Source organism: Hemicordylus capensis, chromosome 4 (assembly GCF_027244095.1).
Source record: "Hemicordylus capensis ecotype Gifberg chromosome 4, rHemCap1.1.pri, whole genome shotgun sequence".
Taxonomy (NCBI): Eukaryota; Metazoa; Chordata; class Lepidosauria; order Squamata; family Cordylidae; genus Hemicordylus; species Hemicordylus capensis.
In genome coordinates this window covers 188,936,793-188,958,737 of record NC_069660.1, presented here as the reverse complement: position 1 = coordinate 188,958,737, position 21,945 = coordinate 188,936,793, and the positions used below count along the sequence as shown (strand labels likewise).

The following is a 21,945-nucleotide window of genomic DNA, read 5'->3' as shown; positions in this document are numbered from 1 at the left end:
ACCGTCCCTGGATGGCTGGATCGGCCGCCCATACGATTACCAACTCCATCACGGAGCCGATAGGGGCGGCAGGGATTGGGGGCTGCCTGGCCCCCGGAAGTCCCAGGATGCCCCCCACAAGTGTGCAGGGCATCCTGGGGAGACCCCCAAGGCTGGGAGGCTTGTTGTAGCCTCCCAGCGGGGGTCTCCTTGTGAGTCGCCGTGGTGTGGAACTGTGCTGTGGCGTCTCACTATCGGGTAAACAGGGTTAGCAGAGCATGTGCTCTGTTAACCTTGTTTAAGGGGAGGGGTATTTTTGGAGGCTTGCTGCCGGGAGCCGCATGGCTCTCATTGCAGCACACAACCGGGAGAAACTGGCCTAGGATTCCTTAGCCCAATTTCTCCTGGTCGTGGGAATAGCCTCAGTGCCTCTCACTCCCATCCCCCTCAGGCAATCTAGAAGGATACCATGGTTGATGGTATCGAAGTTGGATACCACCTATCATGCCAACCTAGGCAGTCTCCACCACATAGCCTGCCCATTGCTAGTTTGAAATGGGTTGAGATAATCTGTTTCATCTAAGACTGCCGGGAGCTGAGAAGCCACAACCTGCTCAATCACCTTGCCCAACCAAGGGAGGTTGGAGATGGGCCTATAATTGCCTAGCTCTGAGGAGGTCCAGTGAGGGTCCACTTCATTAAAAAGTCTAATAATTGCTTCCTTGAAACAAGGAGGCATTCTGCCTTCCCTCAGAGAAGCTTTAGATTATGCGACTAGTGGAACAGGGACTTGTCTTCTCATTACTTGTAAAGCACCATGTGTGACAAATTACATTATTATTTATTATTATTTAATAAATTACCCTTACTTTTGTTTGTGGTGCAGTGATTTGGCTGCGTTTTTAAAGTTAAAAGCTAAAAAATATTTCCTGAACCATTTCATTATTTACAAGCCACATACCTAATCAATATTTTAGAAGAATTTTAGTCTGGTAGCCCCCCCGCCCCCCCAAGAATCAGAATGTTGTATTGTAGTATTCCATTCTCCAACATTGAACATGAAATTAATAGCCCATGTGGCAATTGTTAAATGTTCACAAATACTTAGATTTGTCAGTTAACACAATCCTTAAATCAGAAGAAAGCTTTATAAATATTTTGGATTTTTTTTTTAAAGTTCCATGTTATTAAAACCTCCCCATTTGCCATAGTGTTTGAATTTCTAAAATGTTAAGGGTGATTATATTACCAGTGAATAAGAATGCGAAGTTGTGCTGGCTCTGTTCTTAAATACAGCGACTCATATATAAATACATGTATTTTAAAAATATTCATGGGAATAGACATTTTAAAAACTAATTAGGAAAATTACTTCAAGGTCACTGGAAATTATTTGCAATGGTTCTGTTACGTGCATAGGTACTCCTTTTATATAACTTGATTTTGTCTGCCATCAGAGTCTGTCAAATATTTATGTGGACCATGGCCAAACAGTGTAATTGGTAGGCAGCAAGTTTTAAATCAGCATCACATAAAAGCATTAAAACAAAAAGCATCAATAAAAAGCTGTACAACAAAACAGTGAAGAGAGGCAACAGATTTTTTTTTTTAAAAGAACCAGAATTTTTCATGTTTCAGTTAGAATCAGTTTATCTGCTTGCTCCCCTCTCTCCTCTCAGAGGAATGGTCCAAAATGTTGTTTACTTTTGGGAGACATTCTATCTATGTTGATCTGGCTGGTGATAGTGCATCTCAGAGACTGAGCTCAGGTGCTCTTTGTTCTACCCAGCAGAGATCTTCTACTTAGCTTAGCTAAGCAGGGTCTACCCTGGTTGCATATGAATGGGAGACTTGATGTGTGAGCACTCTAAGATGCTCCCCTCAGAGGATGAAGTCACTCTGGGAAGAGCAGAAGGTTCCAAGTTCCCTCCCTGGCTTCTCCAAGATAGGGCTGAGAGAGATTCCTGCCTGCAACTTTGTAGAAGCTGCTGCCAGTCTGTGTAGACTACTGAGCTAGATGGACCTATGGTCTGACTCAGTATATGGCAGCTTCCTATGTTCCTATGTCCTAAGGTAGCCCTGAGATGACAGTTGGGGGAGGAAGGGCCTTAGATGGAACACTGGGAGCTGGATGATGATGGCCGCTGACCCGGCCCTGTGTGTCTGCTCTCTCTTCTCCTCAGAGCAAGGTTGCCTTTAGGTTGCCAGCCCTGTGGTGGTAGTTCGAAGTGGGGAAGGGCTATCTCCACTGGAAGTAATTGGTATTTAGATACGCCTTCACTCCCGGCATTTTACCCACACTGAGGGGAATAAGAGAAAGAAAGAGAAAGGCTTCTTTCCAATCTTACTCAGGATGAACAGGCTAATCACCATGAGATTATAGCCCTATGGAGTCATTATTCCTCCCCTCCTGTGTACAGTGACTGCATGGGGAGGGGAGCATGTCAGCTAGCTGTGCCCCCTGTGCACAGGCTCCTGTGTGTTCAACACTTATGCCTACAGAAGGTAGTGCTGGAGGGTTCCACATGGCATGAAAGCTCCGTCCCTTCAGTGCTGCTCTGCAGCCACACACTGAACATGTAGAGGTCTGAGACCTGGCCCATTAGCCAGGAGTTGTGACTTGCGGGAACACTCTCGTTTCCCCACAAACATGTTTGCACTTTGCAGGAGAAATAACTCCTGAATGTTTCTGGGTTCCATTGGATAGTAGTGATCATCCTGAATACAACTTGTTAAAAAGTTCCTGTTGATTTATCTCTTGCTGAACTGGGAAAGCCCTTGTTTATTTGAAGTGGCACAAATAAATTGGATTTATTTATATTTCTTTCCTAATGTGCTTCTGATTATTTCCCTCTTTCTTAATAAATAGCTTCTTAGGATTTGGAATTCTGTTATGTATGGAGATGTTTTGGCTGGAACAGGCAACTTGCTATTCTCCTGAAATGATTATTGTGTTCTAATATTTATCTGCTAGGTGTATGCTTATTATATTATTTTTTGTCTCTTACCCTATTCAGAAGTCACAGGGAAGGGAACAATAAATTTTGCAGGCAAAAGCTAGAATATAAAATATGGAAGAACGATCCATTTTAAATGGCTTGTTTCCTTGTTTCAGGTATATACTTACAAACAGAGGTCAATTACACACCAAAAAGTAACAGCTATGCAGCCTACAAGCACAGATGGTCTGGAAGACATGGCAGCACTGATAGACCTCCATGAAGGTGCCATCATGCACAATCTATTCAAGCGGTATCAACAGAACAAAATCTATGTAAGTTGGGTTTTTTGGTTTGGTATGGTTTTTGTTGTTGTTGTTGTTTTTGGTGAAGGGAACGAGTCAAGGGAAAGAGATTACCTTGGAGATCTTCGTTCAAGAAATGAATATTTTGCATTGAATATATTTTCTACTGACTTGGAGTTCCCCTGTCAAAAAAATTTGAATTCCTGTCCCTAATAGTCCCTGGTAGCACAGTGGTAGAACTACCGCCCTGTAACCAGAAGGTTACAAGTTCGATCCTGACCAGGGGCTCAGGGTTGACTCAGCCTTCCATCCTTCCGAGGTCGGTAAAATGAGTACCCAGAATGTTGGGGGCAATATGCTAAATCATTGTAAACCGCTTAGAGAGCTCCGGCTATAGAGCGGTATATAAATGTAAGTGCTATTGCTATTGCTATTGCTAATACTGGGAGAGATGCTGGCACTGAAACTGCAAAAAGTGGGCTTTGGGATCAAAGCCATGTATGTAAGAAAGGTAATGTGGTATTTAATATATATACAGGAACTTTTCACCCTGAAAGTTGGCATACCTCATGGTACAGCCCACAGAACCAAATTGTGTGCTTGAATTTGGTTATTCTTTGTAATGAGAAAGTCATCATAGAAGTAAAAGTTGTACCAGTTATCTCAAGCCCTTAGGTATATAATAAAAATAATTGGCACTGCCTCTCAATGGTCTATCCCTATCCACCATCTCCATTTTTATTCTATTAGCTCTGCCTACTAAATTTGAAGCTGACAGCATAGAATCATAATATTAGGAGATACCAAAGGTCATATAGGATAATCCATTACCCAAAAGTAGCACCAATATTTTCAGTAGTGAATTGAAATCCATCAAATTTTAGCCACACTTAACTCATCCCAAACTACTCACCTACACAAAGCTTGTAGGATGAATTCTGAAGGTTCCCTTCAACTCTTCTTCTCAGAATGTTCTCATGGACAGTGTTGCTAGGACCTGTTGTCAATTCATTTTTGCAGTATCTTGACTAACAACTGACTCAGAAAATTCCTGGAAACCAACCCTTTAAAGGTATTTTTTAAATAATTAAGATCAACTTGAAGAAACCCTCCCTGGACCCTGAGGTCCTTGACAACTATAGCCCGATCTCCAACCTCCCTTTTGTAGCGAAGGTGTTAGAGAGGGTTGTGTGTGCCCAGCTTGAGAGGGTCTTAGAGGAAACTGGCTATCTTAATTCTTATCAGTCGGGTTTCAGGCCTTGACATAGCACAGAGACAGCATTGCTCGCTCTGGTAGATGACCACCTTCGGGACCTTGATGAGGGTAGTGTCCCTTTCTTGGTCCTTCTAGATCTCTCAGCGGCTTTTGACACTATCAGTCATGCTATCCTCCTTGACTGCCTACATGGGTTGGGTATCGGGGGCACTGTCTTACAGTGGTTCCGTTCTTACCTTAGCAGGCGTGTCCAGTCAGTATGCATTGAAGAAAGATCCTCTGACCCATGGCCACTCCTTTATGGAGTTCCCCAGGATTCAGTTCTTGCCCTTGTCCTCTTTAACATCTATAGGGAGCCGCTGGGGTCAGGTCATTTCCCAGTTTGGGGTGAGATTTCATCAATACGCTGATGATACTTAGCTGTATATTGCCATCCCAGACCATTTTGGAGTTGCTGTTTCTGTGCTTACTCGATGCCTGGGAGCTGTTAAGGTCTGGATGGATCAAAAATAAGCTCAGACTGAATCCCACCAAGACTGAACTACTCTTACTCAGCCTCATACTGGCCAACAGCTGGATGTGAACCTTGTTTTAGATGGGGTGGCGCTGCCCCCGAAGGAGCTTGTACATGATTTGGGGGTCCTTTTGGACTCGCATCTCCTGCTTGAACAGTAGGTGGAGGATGCAGCCAGAAGTGCCTTTGCCCAGCTCCATCTGATTCGTCGATTACGCCCTTACCTTGATCGGTAAGCATTCATGACAGTGACCCATGCCCTTGTTATCTCCCTCCTAGATTATTGTAACGCCTTCTATTGAGGGTTACCTTTGAGGACGATCGGAAAGCTACAACAGGTCCAGAATGCAGCAGCTCATTTACTTATGGGTGCCAGAAAATATGACAGGGTAACACCTCTCCTGCAGTCATTGCACTGGTTGCCTATTCGCTACCGAGTTCAATTTAAGCTCCTGGTTTTGACCTTCAAAGCCTTGCGGGGTTTGGCGCCTGTTTCCCTACAGACCCGCCTCTCCCATCCTTTTAGGGATGTGCATAAAACCGGTTCTCCCGGTTCGGTTCGGGTCCGAACCAGGTCCGAACCGGACCAGGGTGGTTCGGTTTTGGTTTTGCCGAACCACCCCCAGGTTCGGTTCGGATCCGAACCGGTTCGGATCCGAACCGAACCGGTTCGGATCTCAAAAAATAGCTGGTTTGAAAGGGGACCTTGTGTTCTACCTGCCACCCAAATTTCAAGTCGATTGGACCTTCCTCTGATTTTTGGCGATTTTTTAAAGTTTTAGTGACTTTGGGGCAGTTCGGGGGCATAGCATGAGATCTGGGCAAAAGGAGTGGGGTGGGGTGGTAGTGCCTAATGGGTGCAGGCTACCACCCCAATTTCAGGGGGATTGGGCAAAGGGCTGATTTTTGGTAAATTTCTGAAAATTTCATGTCTTTGGGGCAGATTGGGGCATATTGGGGCAGAAAGTGGGGGCGGGGGCAGAATAGTGGGGTGTGGTGGTAGTGCCTAATGGGTGGAGGCTACCACCCCAATTTCAGGGGGTTTGGACAAAGGGGTGATTTTTTGAGAATTTTTGAAGTTTTAGTGACTTTGGGGCAGTTTGGGGGCAGAAAGTGGATCTGCCCCAAAATAGTGGGGTGGGATGGTAGTGCCTAATGGGTGGAGGCTACCACCCCAATTTCAGGGGGATTGGGCAGAGGGCTGATTTTTTGAGAATTTTTGAAGTTTGGGTGTCTTTGGGGCAGATTGGGGGCAGAAAGTGGATCTGCCCCAAAGGAGTGGGGTGGGCTGGTAGATAGTGCCTAATGGGTGGAGGCTACCACCCATCCCCAATTTAAGAGTGATTGGGCAGAGGGGTGAATTATGGTGAATAGAAAAGGTGTGAATTCTCATTCTATCATAGCAAATGAGATATTTTTCAATTAAACAACTCTCATGACCCCACTTTCACTTTTTCACACTTTCCTTTACTATGAATAATATGAGGAAGTAATCAATTTAGCACACTTCACCTTATGAAGACAAACCTCATACAAATAAATTCACCATAATTCACCCCTCTGCCCAATCACTCTTAAATTGGGGATGGGTGGTAGCCTCCACCCATTAGGCACTATCTACCAGCCCACCCCACTCCTTTGGGGCAGATCCACTTTCTGCCCCCAATCTGCCCCAAAGACACCCAAACTTCAAAAATTCTCAAAAAATCAGCCCTCTGCCCAATCCCCCTGAAATTGGGGTGGTAGCCTCCACCCATTAGGCACTACCACCACACCCCACTATTCTGCCCCAGGCCCCACTTTCTGCCCCAATATGCCCCAACATGCCCCAAAGATATGAAATTTTCAGAAATTTACCAAAAATCAGCCCTTTGCTCAATCCCCCTGAAATTGGGGTGGTAGCCTGCACCCATTAGGCACGACCACCCCACCCCACTCCTTTTGCCCAGATCCCATGCTATGCCCCTGAACTGCCCCAAAGTCACTAAAACTTTAAAAATTCACCAAAAATCAGCCCTTTGCCCAATCCCCCTGAAATTGGGGTGGTAGACTCTACCCATTGGGCACTACCACCCCACCCCAAAATTTTACCCCTGGTCCCCTTTTTACCCCCCCGAATCGATTCGGATTCGGATTAAATCCGAATCCGAACCAAATCAAGGGTGATTCGGGTGACCCAGATTCGGGCACAAAACAGAACGGGGGTGATTCGGTTCGGGTCTGAGCCAAATCACCCAAAATCCCAAATTGCACACCCCTACTAAGCACACACACAGAGAAGAAGCAGGAGGCGGAGTGTGGATTCTATGATAGCATATTAGAGTGGATTGATGGTGTCTCATTGAAAATCTCATTTGCTATCATAGAATCCACACTCAATACCTCAGAAACAAGAGAACCCTGTACCCATGGGGGTGCCCCTACCAGAGATCCCTGTACCCCATGGGTTAGAAACCCATGGGGGTGGTTGGCACCCTATGTGCACTACACCACCACTTGCTCTGGGCCACCCCAGCACCCCCATGTGCACTTATAGGGCTGCTGAAAGCTCCATTATAACTTATTATGAGGAAAAACCTTAAAGACGCGTAAACTTCAAAAATCACTTAAAAATCACCTCTTTGCCCAATTCCTTTCAAATAATTCTGATAGCTTCCTTGCCCACCCTAGGAACTACCACCCACCACACTGCACTCTACGACACCCCTTTCCCCCCAACGTGAAGCTATACATTTGCTGCAATCCTAATTATTCTCTATGAGGAATTCAAAAACACTTAACAATTCACCAATAATCAGAGGAGTGTCCAATTGCCTTGAGATTTTTTGGGTGGTAGGCACCCATGCCTGTCTACCACCCACCCTGCTTTTGTGCTCCTAGGTCCTCCACAACAGGGGATATGGACTGGTTCGGGTCCCATTATACTCAATGAGAAAAATAATTAAAAATATTTCAAATATTCATAAAAAATCATAGGGGTGTCTGATTGCTTCAGGGTTTGCATGGTTGTTGGCACCCATGAGTGCTCCACAATAAGAAATAATGGCCTGGTTCGGGTCCCATTATATCCTATGAGAGAAAAATAAAAATATTTTTCAAAAATTCATAAAAAATGGTACGAGTGTCCGATTGCTTTGGGGTTTGGGTGACAGGTACCCCTGGGTGCCAGCTACCATCTGACCAATTTTCAGCTTTCCGAACCGATCCGAACCGGTCTGAACCGGTTCGAAACGAACCACCCCCAGTTCGGTTCGGATTCGAACCGAACCAGGGGTGGTTCGGTTCGATCCGAACCTCCGAACCGGAACCGGTTCGGACCCGAACCGGTTCGGATCCGAACCGGTTCGCACATCCCTACATCCTTTTACATCCCATCCAGTCAGATCTGCTCAGATGGCCCTTTTGTCGGTCCCCAATTTCCGAGAGGTTTGGGGTGCTAGGACCCATGAAAGCGCCTTCTCGGTTGCCGCCCCACTTCTCTGGAATTCTTTTCCCCTGCAGACTCGTTTAGCTTCTTCCTTGTCAATTTTTAAATCTTTATTGAAGACTTTTATTTTTTGCCAGGCTTTTACCCTGTAGTTTATCTATTCCCCCGCCCCCCGTTAGTTACTTTAGTTTTATTCAGAATGTAATTTTAATGCTGTCTTGTTTTGCATGTTTTTGTACACCGCCCAGATTCTTCAGAGTGGGTGGTATATCAAATGTTTCAAATAAATAAATAAATACAGTATTTTATCTCTGTTTCTATATAATACAGTTGAAAAAGTCATCATGTTAAATTAAATTCATTGCCTCTAAATTGCCACTGTGAGAATGATTTAGCTGATAAATTAAAAAGGGAGAAAAATGTTATTTGTGTGAAAAAATTTATTTAATTGACACAAGTTTGGCTTCATATAAAACGTTTGGCATTTCTTATTTGTCTGAACATTCACAGCATTGGTTGCTACGTTAAAAATGTAAAACGTCAATTTTAGCTAGTTTGATATGGAGAAGCCCTGAAATGCCGAAATCCTGTTAGAACTGAACAGATTTTTAACCTTTCCCTCAAACCCCCATAGGATCCTATGGAGATTTTGGGGAAAGGTTAAAAAATTGTTTAAAATCACCAGTGTGCCCATTTCTTTTGTGGGTTGGGTGGTAGGTAGCACCCATCATACCCTACCACTCAATTCACTTTGGTGTCCTTAGAAGCTACCCATGGGGAACAATGGGATGTTTAGAGTTTCTCCATGGTTCCCTATGGCTGGAACAAGCTGCCCTCACAGAGTGCACAGACACAAGTTTTGCATTGCAATTTGCAATGCATTTTGCAAACCTGCCTTGAAAACACTGCAGAAGCACACAGTAAAAGGGAATCTGTCACTCCCAACACAGAACACACATTTCAAACACAGTAAAAAAAATGGCCAACTGACCCAGAATCCACTGCCAGCCACAGTGCCTGTACTGCAGTAACATCACTGGCACAAGTTGCTCTCTTACACACAATTATGATTTGCAATGCAGTTTGTAGAGCAGACCAGATCAGTGAGTGAAGCACTAGTTAGTCTCATGGCCAGACATCACAGCAATCACCAAGAAATATTACACACGCACACACACACACAAACACACACACAGATATTACACTATCCATTTCTCGCCACAACACTATCTCACAAACGAAACAAACCACAACTCAAGGAAGGTAGACACTCAAGTTCTGCCTTTGTCAATCTGAAATCCAGCAAAAACAGATAGTTATAGCAGCAATAGCACTGCACATTATACTCAGTGCTGAGAAAAGAAAACCACAACATCAAACCTTCCTCTCTCCTCTCTTGAAGTATCCTCTTCTTCAAGAGAGGCACAGAACAAGGGCTCTCTTTGCCTCCCAGCTGCCTGAGGGTACCTTTTAATTTAAAATGATTTTATTTATTTTTTAGATTAAAATCCTCCTCCTCCTCCTATTTATATACAGTTATCCCTCGCCAACTGCAGGTTTCCCAATCGCAGTTTTGAGTATCAGCGACTGGGAAATTGTGGCAGGACTCGTCAACCACAATCTGAGTATCCGCGGTGTGGTGAGATTTTCTGGCAATTTTGAGAGATTTGTGATTTGGGGGGGGGTCAGAGATGATTTGGGGGTATCAAGGGTGATTGGAGGGGCCAGGGGGTGATTTTCAGGGATTCCCCTTCACTCCTCTTACTGACTTGTGATTTGGAGGAATTTGTTCTATTTTTTACTGTATTTTGCGGTCCTTTTGCAACTGTGATCCCCCTAACCCTGTGTTAACCATTTATGTCAATGGCTCGCCAACCGCAAATTCACCAACTGTGAGGTTTTCCCAGAACGGAACCTTCGCACTTGGCGAGAGATGACTATACTGCTTTTCAACAAAAGTTCTCAAAGCGGCTTAAATAGGAATGATAAAATAAGATGGTTCCCTGCTCCAAAAGGGCCCATGATCTAAAACTAACATAAGGTAGCCAACTGCCACAGCCACTAGAGGGATGCTGTGCTGGACTGGATAGTGACAGTTGCTTACCGCTGCAAAATATAGGAGAAACAACACTGTAAAAGGTACCTCTTTACTCAAATAGCTGGGGTTAATCCTAAATTGAATTTTAACTGGCTGCATCTGTGGGATTTTGCAGATTTTTGTTTCCAGCCCTTTTTTATATGGGTACTGTTAAATAAGTTGGCAGAATGGCATCCACTCAGATCAGTGTCTCAGGGTCTTCATTGGCTATTTGAATGGTAACTGGACGGACACTGCCTGAACTGAAATGTGCTAAATTTGGACATATTCTGAAGTCCTCATTCATGTTGGAAAATGAGACAAGGCTGTTATTTGAGATACTTCATCTAAGGCAGAGCAAGAAATGTGCACATAGTAAAATGACCAGTTAAAGTCTGTAATTTCTACTTCATTCAAAAGCCCAGTTCTAAAATTAGATGTACCAGCAGTATGGTGGTTATGTGGCCTGCTTTATCAAAGGGTGGCATGTCCCTACGCACTATGGAGCATCCTTTCGTAGGATAGTTTGAGCTTACACAGAAAGTTTTGGGGAAGAGATCTTAAAACCACATAAATACATATGTGATGCATCTAAAGGAAAGGGCATTCAAATTATGGTGTTGGAGTTGGCTCTGACTGGATTTGTCTTCCACGGGTCTCAGACAGTCAACTGCTTCTAGCAAATATGAGTTGAAAGAAGGTCAGGATAGAATGAAAGGGAGCTATTTAAAATGGCGAGTGAGTGCTAAAAATAAAACCCTTAAATAAATATGTAAACTCACAAACAAGAATCCTCCAGGATCCAATGCCAAAAGAACCTCCAGTTTAATGTTTGCCCTTTTAAAGCTGAAATGTTATGCTCTGTAGTAACCAAATCTTTCTTCATTGTGTTCCCTCTTCAAAGGGTAGCTAAAACATGTGGTAATGATTCATGTCAGTGATGATTTATTCATCCCAGTCAGAGCTGAGGTGACAAGAGAGGAAAGTTCCCTCCTGCTTCTGCTGTAGACATTAATTCCTTAGGAGTTACCACTTTTTAAAAAACAACAACACCTAATTGATCTGCTTTTTCAATACACACAAGCAAAAGGAAAACTGTTAGAGTATTAACTCTTCAGTGCCTTTGTGACATCAGAGCAAAAAAACCAACCCAAAAAGAGGTTTCACGACTGTTTGCATAATTTTTTTTTGCTACCCAATAAGTCAGCTAAATCAACTGGTTGTTAAGTGACAACATGAGCTGAATATCTTTTTAATAATGTTAATATGCTTGAATCTGGGCTTTAAAAATTGTTTCCCATTTTGAGCAGCTGACAGGTTTGAAAAAGCAGGCGAAAAAGCCATATATAGCTAAAAGCCATATATGCATACACACCTGTGTATGTATATACATCCATTTATTTAGGAACCATTTGCCCAGCAACAGTGACATATTTTGGAATCAAAACCTGTTGTTCCCAAAAAGCAAGTAAGAAATGTACTAGGCAAAAACAAGCAGGCCAAGAAAAATTACAGAAAAAGTAAGGCCTAAGGAAACTGTAACAGGAACAGCTTGAGGGTGGATGTAGGAAAGGAGAAGATGTGGCAAGGAAAGGGAACATGAGGCAGCAAACAGATGTGAACAGCCAAGGACAGGAGAGATGGAAGAAATAAGGTTCTGTGTGTGGGATACTGGAGAAAAAAAGGAAGCAAAGGAGAGGGTACAGTGATCACAATACCGGTTGGAGGTATATTGGAGGTGGCACTTATCTAAAGTCCATCTTCATGGCCATATTTGTGAAACCATTCCTCCCATTGCATGGGTTACCTTGCTAACCACTTGTTACTTTATTCAAATATTTTAAGCAGGAGATGTGTTCTGATTTGCTTGTTTGATAGGCCAAAAACTGTAATAGAACCCAAATTAGCTTTGTAATATTAAAATAATTTATTGAACAGTTTTCATCAGATTGGGTCTCTGCTTCATTTTGCTTCAGTAAATTCTTCTAATAACACTTGATCCATCTAATTATAGCATACTTTTCTGTCTGGCTTTATTCTCAAGAGATCCCTCAGGGAGCTAGCGGCTGAACATTAATGATCAATGAAACAATGAATTGTTTTGCTCTTTCTTGGATTCTAGCCAGATGCCAGGAATACTTAAGAAATGCAGGTCAATAGGTCTGTTCCCCTAATCTGCTAGTTTTTTATGGAGGATACACATTGTAAGTATTGGCTTAACAGCCAATTCCAAAAGCAGTTATCATGTACTTTCTTTAAAGTAAAACAAAAGGAAACCCCAAACTATTTTTGGCCTACTTTACTTAAGAAAGTAGCAGACACCAGGGAGGCAGTGGCTGCTCTGAACCGGGGCTTGGAGGCTGTTCTGACTGGATGGGGGCAAACAAGCTGAAACTCAATCTGGATAAGATGGAAGTGCTCTGGGTTAGTAGAACTGATCATCCGAGTAAAGAGGTAAATCTGGTTTTGGAAGGGGTCACGCTCCCTCTGAAAGACAAAGTCCGCAGCTTGGGGATGCTTCTGGACCCAACACTGTCTTTGGAGGCGCAGGTGGCGGCAGTGTGCAGAAGCGCGTTTTACCAACTACGGCTGGTATGCCACCCTACTTGGAGAAGTCAGACCTGACCTCAGTCACTCATGCTTTGGTAACAACCAGATTGGACTACTGCAATGCATTCTATGTGGGGCTGCCCTTGAAGACTGTTCAGAAGCTTCAGCTGGTTCAGAACACTGCCACAAGGATGCTTGTGGGTGCAAATAACTTCACGAGTTTTATACCCATCCTGCATCAGCTTCATTGGCTATCGGTCCATTCAAGGCGCTGGTATTGACCTTTAAAGCCCTACATGACTTGGTGCCGGGGTACCTGTCGGACTGCATTTGCCCATATGAACCTGCCAGGGCCCTCCGCTCATCATCTCAGGCCCTGCTCATGACCCCGCCACTAATAGCGATCCGGTTGGCGGGGACTACAGACAGGGCCTTTTCGCTTGTGGCCCCTTGGCTTTGGAATGCCCTCCCTGAAGAGCTTTACCATGCTCCCCCCCTCAGTGTTTTTAAAAAACATCTCAGAACACACCTTTTCAAGGAGGCTTTTTAATGCTCCATTATTGTTTTCTTATATCTGGTAGGTTCTTTATCTTCTTTAGCTTTTTATAATTTTCAGTTTTAATTTGAATCTAATAATTGTGGTTTTTAATCTGACTTTTTAAAAAAAGTTAATTTTATTACTTTTATTGTATCTTGTGTCTATCTTATTGTTGTGAGCTGCCCCGAGCGGTAGTGCACTGGAGGGGTATAAATATTTTTTTAATAATAATAATAATAATAATAATAATAATAATAATAATAAAAGCTTATGAGATCACCCAACATTGTGGTTGTCCCTATCAACTTCGCAATGCCTGGTCTGATATGAACCAAATTGGGTACAGTTGTAGGGACACCTCAGCGGCTTAGTTTGTGATGATGTCATCCACCCAATTCAAGATGGTAGACTCATGAATGTTTGAGGCATAACTGGACTAACTTGTGGACCACCTAACTGATTTGAATCAAATTTGGTACAGTTGTAGTGAGTGACACATAGGGACACCTCAATGGTGTAGTTTGTCATGATCTCATCCACCCTAGTTCAAGATGGTGGATGTGTGAACATTTAAAGCTGAAGTAGGCTAACTTGTGAAGTTGGTAATTATCAGTTAAGATTATAGGGAAAAGAAAGTAGGCAGATTAGTTCTTACCAGAACAATTTGTTAAAATATGGAGGAATCTTTCCTTGCATTGGGAGAGCCACAGCGATAGTTCACTGACGTTTAGGCAAGTGGAAGTGGGCTTTTTATAGAGAGAAAGTGCATTCTTCTCCCTAGCCAGTTTTGAGAGAGCTTGCATAAACTTAAAAACCACCAAACAACTTTTTCCTCAACTACTGTACCACCACATATTTCCTAGTAATAGTATTCCATGTTGCAGGAGAGGAGGAAAGAATCCGAAGCTGATAGAAAGTACCTCTGGCTACTGCCTCAACCTGGTACTCCAAGGAGAGGTTTGAATCCAGAAGCACTCCCAGACTCTGTACCTGTTCCTTCCGGGGAAGTGTGACCCTCATCCAGAACAGGCAGATCAAACCCACCTGCCAAGTTGCTCATCCCACACAATAAATACCACCGTCTTATCTGGATTCAGTTTCAGTTTGTTATCCCTCATCCAGCCCATCACCACTTCCAGGCAGGCATTTAGGGAGGTTATGCCTTCTCCCAATGATGCTGACATGGAGAAATAGATCTGGGTGTCATCAGCATACTGATAACACTGCACCAAATCTCCTGATGATCTATCTCAGTTTCATGTAGATGTTAAACTACATTGGAGACAAAATGGAGCCCTGAGGGACACAATACAAAAGTTCAGATTTTTTACAACAGTCTCCAAGGGACACCATCTGGAACGTGCCTGAGAGATTGGAGCGGAACCACTGCAAAGCAGTGCCTCCCACCCCCACTGCAAAGCAGTCCCTTCTCCACTCAGTCGCTTCAGAAAGATAGTGAGCCAGGACTCACGATCAGTGAGACCCAGTTTCTGCAGCAGAGCGGGAGCCCTGGGTGGCCGGATCAGCCACCCACACGATTGTTGGCTCCGTGATGGAGCCGGCGGGGGCTGGGGAGCTCGGGGGCTGTGTGGCCCCCCAGAAGCTCCAGTATGCCCTGCGCGAGTGTGCAGGGCATACTGGGGAGACCCCCGGAGCCAGGAGGCGGCTTTTCACCTCCCCTCCAGGGGTCTACTCATGAGTAGCCGCAGCTACTCACGATTGGGAAGCCCGGGTTTGCAGAGTGCTTGCTCCACAAACCCAGCCTTAGGGGAGGGCTACAAAAGCAGGCTAGCCGCTTGTAAGCCACTGGGCTCACCTGTGAGCCCAGTGGTTTACACGAGCAGCAAAAATCGGGCTAGGCTCTCCTAGCCTGATTTTTGCTGCTCGTGAGAATAGCCCCACTATGATTGATAGTATCGAAAGCCACCAAGAGGTCCAAAAGGGTTCTAAACAGGGCTCATTCGAAATCCAGAAGCAATTCCTGTCCCATAACTATGTTTAAGGGACAGAAAATACTAGATTTTTAGATCTTGTCTAGATGATAGGAACTTTCATCTATATGACGTCACTTGTATTTTGATATTCCTATACCTTGAGGTAATTTTGCTTACGTAACACCTTTTGCTCTGTGGATAATTACCAAGTAGTTGGATACCGAATTATTCTGGAGGCTTTCTTTCCTACCCAAAAAGTCAATGACAAAATCAATAGTCCTATTTCCTATGGCTTAGTTAAGAGTCTTCTGCTTTCTTGTTTAGTTTTTCTCATCCCCAAACAAAAAACATTGTCATATTTCTCCAACAAAAAAAAACAAATTTGGAAAGTTGCCTAGAGAAAAGGAACCAAATGATGCCTAGTGCAGCCTGCTGTAGCAGGATGGGGCCATCCACCTTCCAGTTCCCTCAAATGTTTTATGCAATAGAGAGCAGAATGTGCCACAAACAGAAATCAGGTTCATGTCAGGAAAGCAAGTGCAGGGCAGTAAGCTCAGATGTGTCGAGAAAAGGCAATAGAAGTTAGCAACAGGAGTCTCCTAAGCCAAATGTGACCTCCTGAAGAAGAGTGTTAGCTCCTCCCAGAGTCCCAGCCCCTCCACGCTAACCAACAAGAGGAGATCTGGTCTTGTGGTAGCAAGCATGACTTGTCCCCTTAGCTAAGCAGGATCCACCCTGGTTGCATATGAATGGGAGACTAGAAGTGTGAGCACTGTAAGATATTCCCTTCAGGGGATGGAGCCACTCTGGGAAGAGCAGAAGGTTAGTGGTGTGCATAGAACCGTACCTCCGCGGTCCGGCACTGGGGAGTGGGGCTCTTTAAGGGTGGAGGAGGGTGAACTTACCCCTGCCGCCGTTTTCCCCCCTCCAGCACCCCCGGTTTTTAACACATTTGGGACCTCCCTGCCACCCCTTCACCCGTTCCTTGGCAAAAAGCTTCTAATGGCTGACTGCACATGTGCACTCTGCGCGCACGCGTCACGTCCATGCGTCGCGTGCATGTGTATGTCAGACATGCGCTCGATGCACACAATGCACGGATGCGACGTGCGTCCATGGCGTGCGCACGCGCAGTCAGCCTTTTGAAGCTTTTTGCTGAGGAACGGGGGAAGGGGCGTCAAGGAGGTACCTTGCCGCCCCAAATGCATTAAAAACCAGGAGCGTTGGAGGGGGAAAAGCAGCGGGAGGGGTAAGTACACCCTCCCCTACCCTTAAAGGTCCACCCCCCCTCCCGAACTGGCCCCAAGTCCAGACCGGTCCGGAGGCCCTTAGAATGGGCTCCGGACCGGTCTTTGCACATCCCTACAGAAGGTTCCAAGTTCCCTCCCTGGCAGCATCTCCAAGATAGGGCTGAGAGAGATTCCTGCCTGCAGCCTTGGAGAAGCCGCTGCCAGTCTATGAAGACAATACTGAGCTAGATAGACCAGTGGTCTGACTCAGTATATGGCAGCTTCCTATATTCCTAACACATAAGAGAGTTGAATAGAGAAGTGATGTCTGTGATCAGAGTTCCTGTTGGCAGTTCTCCTCAGATGGCAGGCGAGAGGTCCAACCCTCCACACTCTATCCCCTCCTCAAAGCAGAAATGCCATAAAGCTGCTTCCTGGGCAGGAACATAACATGTTCAACCATTCTTTGTGAGGATGATGGTAAATTCTTTCCCACAGGTTACAGCTGGTGGCAATATATCACACATCTTGTAGCTCCTCAAATGAAATATATGGGAATGCAGAAATCATTTTTGTTTATATGTTGTTTTCTTGCCAATCAAGGCCCCAAAGCAGCTCAAAATGTTAAAGTGAAATGAAATAATATTCAAACTCTTACAAACTAGCAAAACAGGAAGAATACACATTGTAAAAGCAGATGGCACTTTCTAAAACAAAATGGTTAAGTATCCTTTCAGTTAAGGTGCGCCTTAGATATTACAGCAATGGTGTGGTAACTGTTTTTTTTCTGGAGTCATCCAGTGCTGCTGCTGTAACAGTTAAGGCAACTTCTCCATGGGCAAGGACAATTATATGTCCTTCAGAAACGGCCCTTCATGAGGCAAGGTGAGGCAGTTGCCTCTGGTAGCAATTATTAGGGTACCAGCAGGCAGTGAGATGCTTCTCACTGCTGCCTTTGGAGCAGCTCTTCGGGACCGATCTGACTCTTGCACACTTTGCAAGGAGAGTCTCTCCTCACATGCTTTCCAAGGCTTGGAAGAAGCATGAGCAGAGCGGAGAAGCTGCTGGAAACCTTCCCTTCTCCCTCTCCACTGCCCCATGACTTTGAAAGCTTGCAAAGGTCTGTTCTGAAAGGGAGCTATGAGGAAAAGCATTTGGTGCCTCACTTCAGGCACTCACTTAGACTACTTACCACCTAATTACCATCCCTTGCTCTCAGCTGTCTGATGAGGGCATGGTAAGGGCGGCTCCCATGGTTTCCCATGCTACTCTTATGATGTCTGAAGGGCACCTCAAGTTGTAGGAATGAGTCAAATTGTCACAAGATTTTATTCTCAGCCAAGCCTTGCCATTTCTGACTTGGGTTCCTCCTAAAGCTCATTTTATATTTTAGTGGCTTGGCTATCCGGTAAAGTAATGTGTGCCGTCAAGTCCATAGGAGACACGATTGTAATGAATAAATTCAATGCTCAGCATTCTTTGGGGACATGCTTAGATTACTTAGCAGGCTGCCTTCTTTCAAGACACGTTTTTATACCAAAATGGAAGTAACTTATATTAATTTGAATCTTGGATTTTTTTCTCCTATATGATGCTGATGATTGGACATTTGAAACCATTAAGGAAACAAGAATGGGGCCTTCAAAATATTTTGCGTTGCACAAGGACGCAAAACTTCAAATAGGTGATCTCCTGTAATTCTGGGTTAATGTAACCACCAATTTTTGTAATAGTAGGGTTTTTTCTCGGGGGGGGGTGCGGGTTGGTAGTAGTAGTTTTTTCAACAAACCCACTTTTCAACAAACGTTCCCAAAGTGGCTCACGGGGGGGAGGGGGCTAAGTAAGATCATTTCCTGTCCCCAAAGGGCTCACATTCTAAGAGGTAACACAAAGGAGACAACAGCAATAGCCACTGGAGGGATGTTGTGTAGAGGCTGAATAGGGCCATTTGCTCTCCCCCTGCTAAATAAAAAGGCTCTACATACGATCTGTGTGTAGAGCCAGAAGGGGGTTTGCAAGGCGAGTGGGTTTGACCTGCTCTCCCTGCAGACAATTAGGGAGCCGTCCCTGGGTGGTCAGATCGGCCACCCAGACGACTCCTGGCTCCGTCACAGAGCCGGTTGGGGTGGCGGGATTCTGGGGACTTCTGGCCCCCAGAAGTCCCATTTGGGGAGCCTCCTGATACCTACCCGTGAGTTGTTGTGGCGCGGAGCCACACCACAGTGACACACGATCCAGGAACCCACCTTTTGGGCGTTCCTGTGCCCAAAACCTGGGTTAAGCGGCGGGCTTCTCAAGAGGGTTTGCCGCCGTGCCACACCCAGTGGTTCTCATGCGCAGTGGAAACTGGGCCCGGTTTCCACTGCACGTGAGAATAGTTCCCTTCGGCCACTTTCCACTGCGCTCCCTTAGTCCGGTTTCCACTGCGCATGAGAATAGCCTCACTGAAAATCACTACTTTAACATGGTGCCTCTTGGGTCAGTTAGTAAGGGGCATTTCAATTATGAAAACTTTATTTCAAAGTGAAGATTGTGTTACCAAAAGAACATGAATTCATAAGCAGGCGATCTGTCTAAGAAGACAGTATACCGTGCACAATAATTGCAGGATTTTAAAAATGTGTTTAGAAGCATGACTTGTTAAGGAAGTGACTACTAGTATGTGAAGATTTTTCCAGAAACAATGCTAGTTGTATTTAATGTAACAAAAATGATAATTTCATTGTTCGTATTTATGGTTGCAAACATTCTATGACAGAAAATAGTGACTACGTATAGGGCTGTGCTTTTTTCCTTTGTTTATCAGTAGTTAGGGTACCATGCGCTCATATTGGCTGACATCCTGAATTACGAGGTTCTGGTGCCAAGAGAGAATTACCAGTGCTGCTGCTGCATTCTACTAATGTGGTTCTGATAATTGTGCATCAGTGTGTGTGTGTTATTTTTGATGGTCTCCTCTCTCCTCCCTGGCGTCGCTGTGTGCTATGCTAAAGTATGTCCTTGAAGGTCACACAGCAGCCCTCCAGGACATATTTTTGTGTGGCATGAAGCACTTCTGGGGGAAGTGGAGGTCATCAAAAATTGCCACCCTGTTCTCAAGTGCCTGTGCTGCATTAGTCTGAAAATAATCTCCCCTGGCATTCCAAATACTTCTGAGTACCCTGGGGCAGCCACAAAGAAGGCCCGGTCCTGAGTCACCACCAGATGTGCTGGCAGCAACCATAACCGGACCTCCCCAGATGATCTTAATAGGTAGTTTCTGGACTATGTACAAAGGCAGCCCCATGTAATGCATTACAGTAGTCAAGCCTGGAGGTTACCAGCATATATACCACTGTTTTAAGGTCATTTACCTCCAGAAATGGGCATCACTAATGTATCAGCTTCAGCTGATTAATGCTCCTGGCCATTGAGAAACCAGATTGAGTTTTGGATCCAGGAGCATTCCCAAGCTTTGTACCTGATCTTTCAGGGAGAGTGCAACCCCATCCAGACCAGGCAGATACAAACCATGATGTTTAACAGACCCTCTCCAATAATCTGATCTGATTGTTAGATAAAATAAGAGCAAGGGGTCAAGAGAGCAGGTGGTAGGATGCACAGTCTGAAACAGCTTGTCCACTTCCTCAGGAGTCACAAACTGAAAGTGAACCAATCTGACCACATAAGAGGAGTTGCTGGATACCTGCATAATAGACTCTGCCCTAATTGTAGAATCCAGTTCAACCCGAGTCTGAGAGATTTTATCCACACACAAAATCATTAAAAGCCTTATAGCGGGTAACTGATGGTTCCAAATTTGAATTCAAGGGGGAGGGGGCTCATACCAGACCTCTCACGAGCCTAGACAACTCTGCTGGACATGAACTTGCGAATGCAATACAGGCAGAAAAGATTTTCTTCTTTGCCATGCGTATTGCCAGAGCATTGATCTTCAGATGTGCTCTGTGTTGTAACCTGCCAGATTCGGGTCTTTCTTCATTTTCACTTTAGAGTCCACCTTGCCACTTCAGCTCCTGTAATTCTAAATACCATGGGGCAATAGTAATAGTAATAATTTTATTTACAGTCATTGACCAAACAGAAAATGGAAACTAGCAAGCATTAAAATGTGTGTGTATATATATATATACAGTTTAAAATTGGGATTATATCCCATTATACCTTTTAAAAGCAATATAACTAAACTTAGCTACAGAAATAGAAACTAAAGCATCTTTATCTGAAAGCAGATGTTTTACAAGGTTGGCATCGGATTGATCTGCCAGTTTACATATTAAAGGAGCAATAAGGCGTTCCCTGGGATATAAATGGAGATTACAGTGGAGAAGAATATGCGCCATGGGGCAAAATTTGAAGCAGGCTGGAGAGGATGTTTAGGAGAGATTGTGTCTACTGCTCTAGTGAGTTCATTATTCCAAGTTTGCACCAGAGCATTGACAGAATCATCGGCAGAACCAACTCGAAACCCTTTCAAGGCTTCTTGGAATCCTGTTGGATCCAATAAACAGTGTTTTAGCCATGGTATAGCATTACATTTGCACAGATGGTAGCAATGGTTAATGTTAGCTAGGATTCCTCTTTTAACCAGGGTTTGAAGCTGTTTTGCAATCATTTACAAATATGTAACACTAAACCATGGTTACAGAAAATAAGGAAAGGGAGAGAAGTACTTGCACTGGAAAGAAGTGGGATTACATTTTCCTAAGTCAGAATCCTGATGTGCAAGCCATGGTTTGCAGGTTGCCAGTGTTATGTCTGGACTGGACTGGACTGGACTGGTGTGTTAGTCCTTTATATTTAACAGTAGTTTCTTCTCCCTAAATAGGCACCTGTTCTTGGGCTCTCTGGGCCGACTTGGATAATACCCTGTCTGCCAGCTGACTGTGGTATTTGTAAGGAATTCACTCAGGCAAGCTTTTGAATACTGCTTTGTTACAGCCTAGTCCAGTGTTGGGCTGTGTGATAGAGCATGCACACAAGAAACACAACAAGAGCACAAGAAGGACAACAGGGCTGCCAGTTGGATTCCCTTGCAATCTACAAACTAAAAAAAAATCTTCATTACATTCTTTATGTTGATTATACTCCACTTCCTGATCACTGTGTTACAACTCTTCATTCTCTGGCTTCTGCAACGACCACACAGGATAAAGATAGGATAAGTTTAAACTAGTATTTGAAACGCATGTAGTGGAACAATGTGGACATGCACCTCAATGGAGAGGCACACCCAT

The 21,945-nt window shown here is 44.4% G+C and overlaps 1 protein-coding gene across 1 annotated transcript in view; it reads left to right on the top strand.

Annotated features, from left to right (window-relative positions):
• MYO10 (myosin X) overlaps positions 1 to 21,945 on the top strand; it is a 262,859-nt gene that overhangs the window by 121,826 nt on the left and 119,088 nt on the right. The window contains exon 3 of the mRNA XM_053246980.1: positions 3,095 to 3,253. Within this exon, the coding sequence (XP_053102955.1) occupies positions 3,095 to 3,253 (159 nt within the window). The remainder of the gene's footprint in view (positions 1 to 3,094; positions 3,254 to 21,945) is intronic.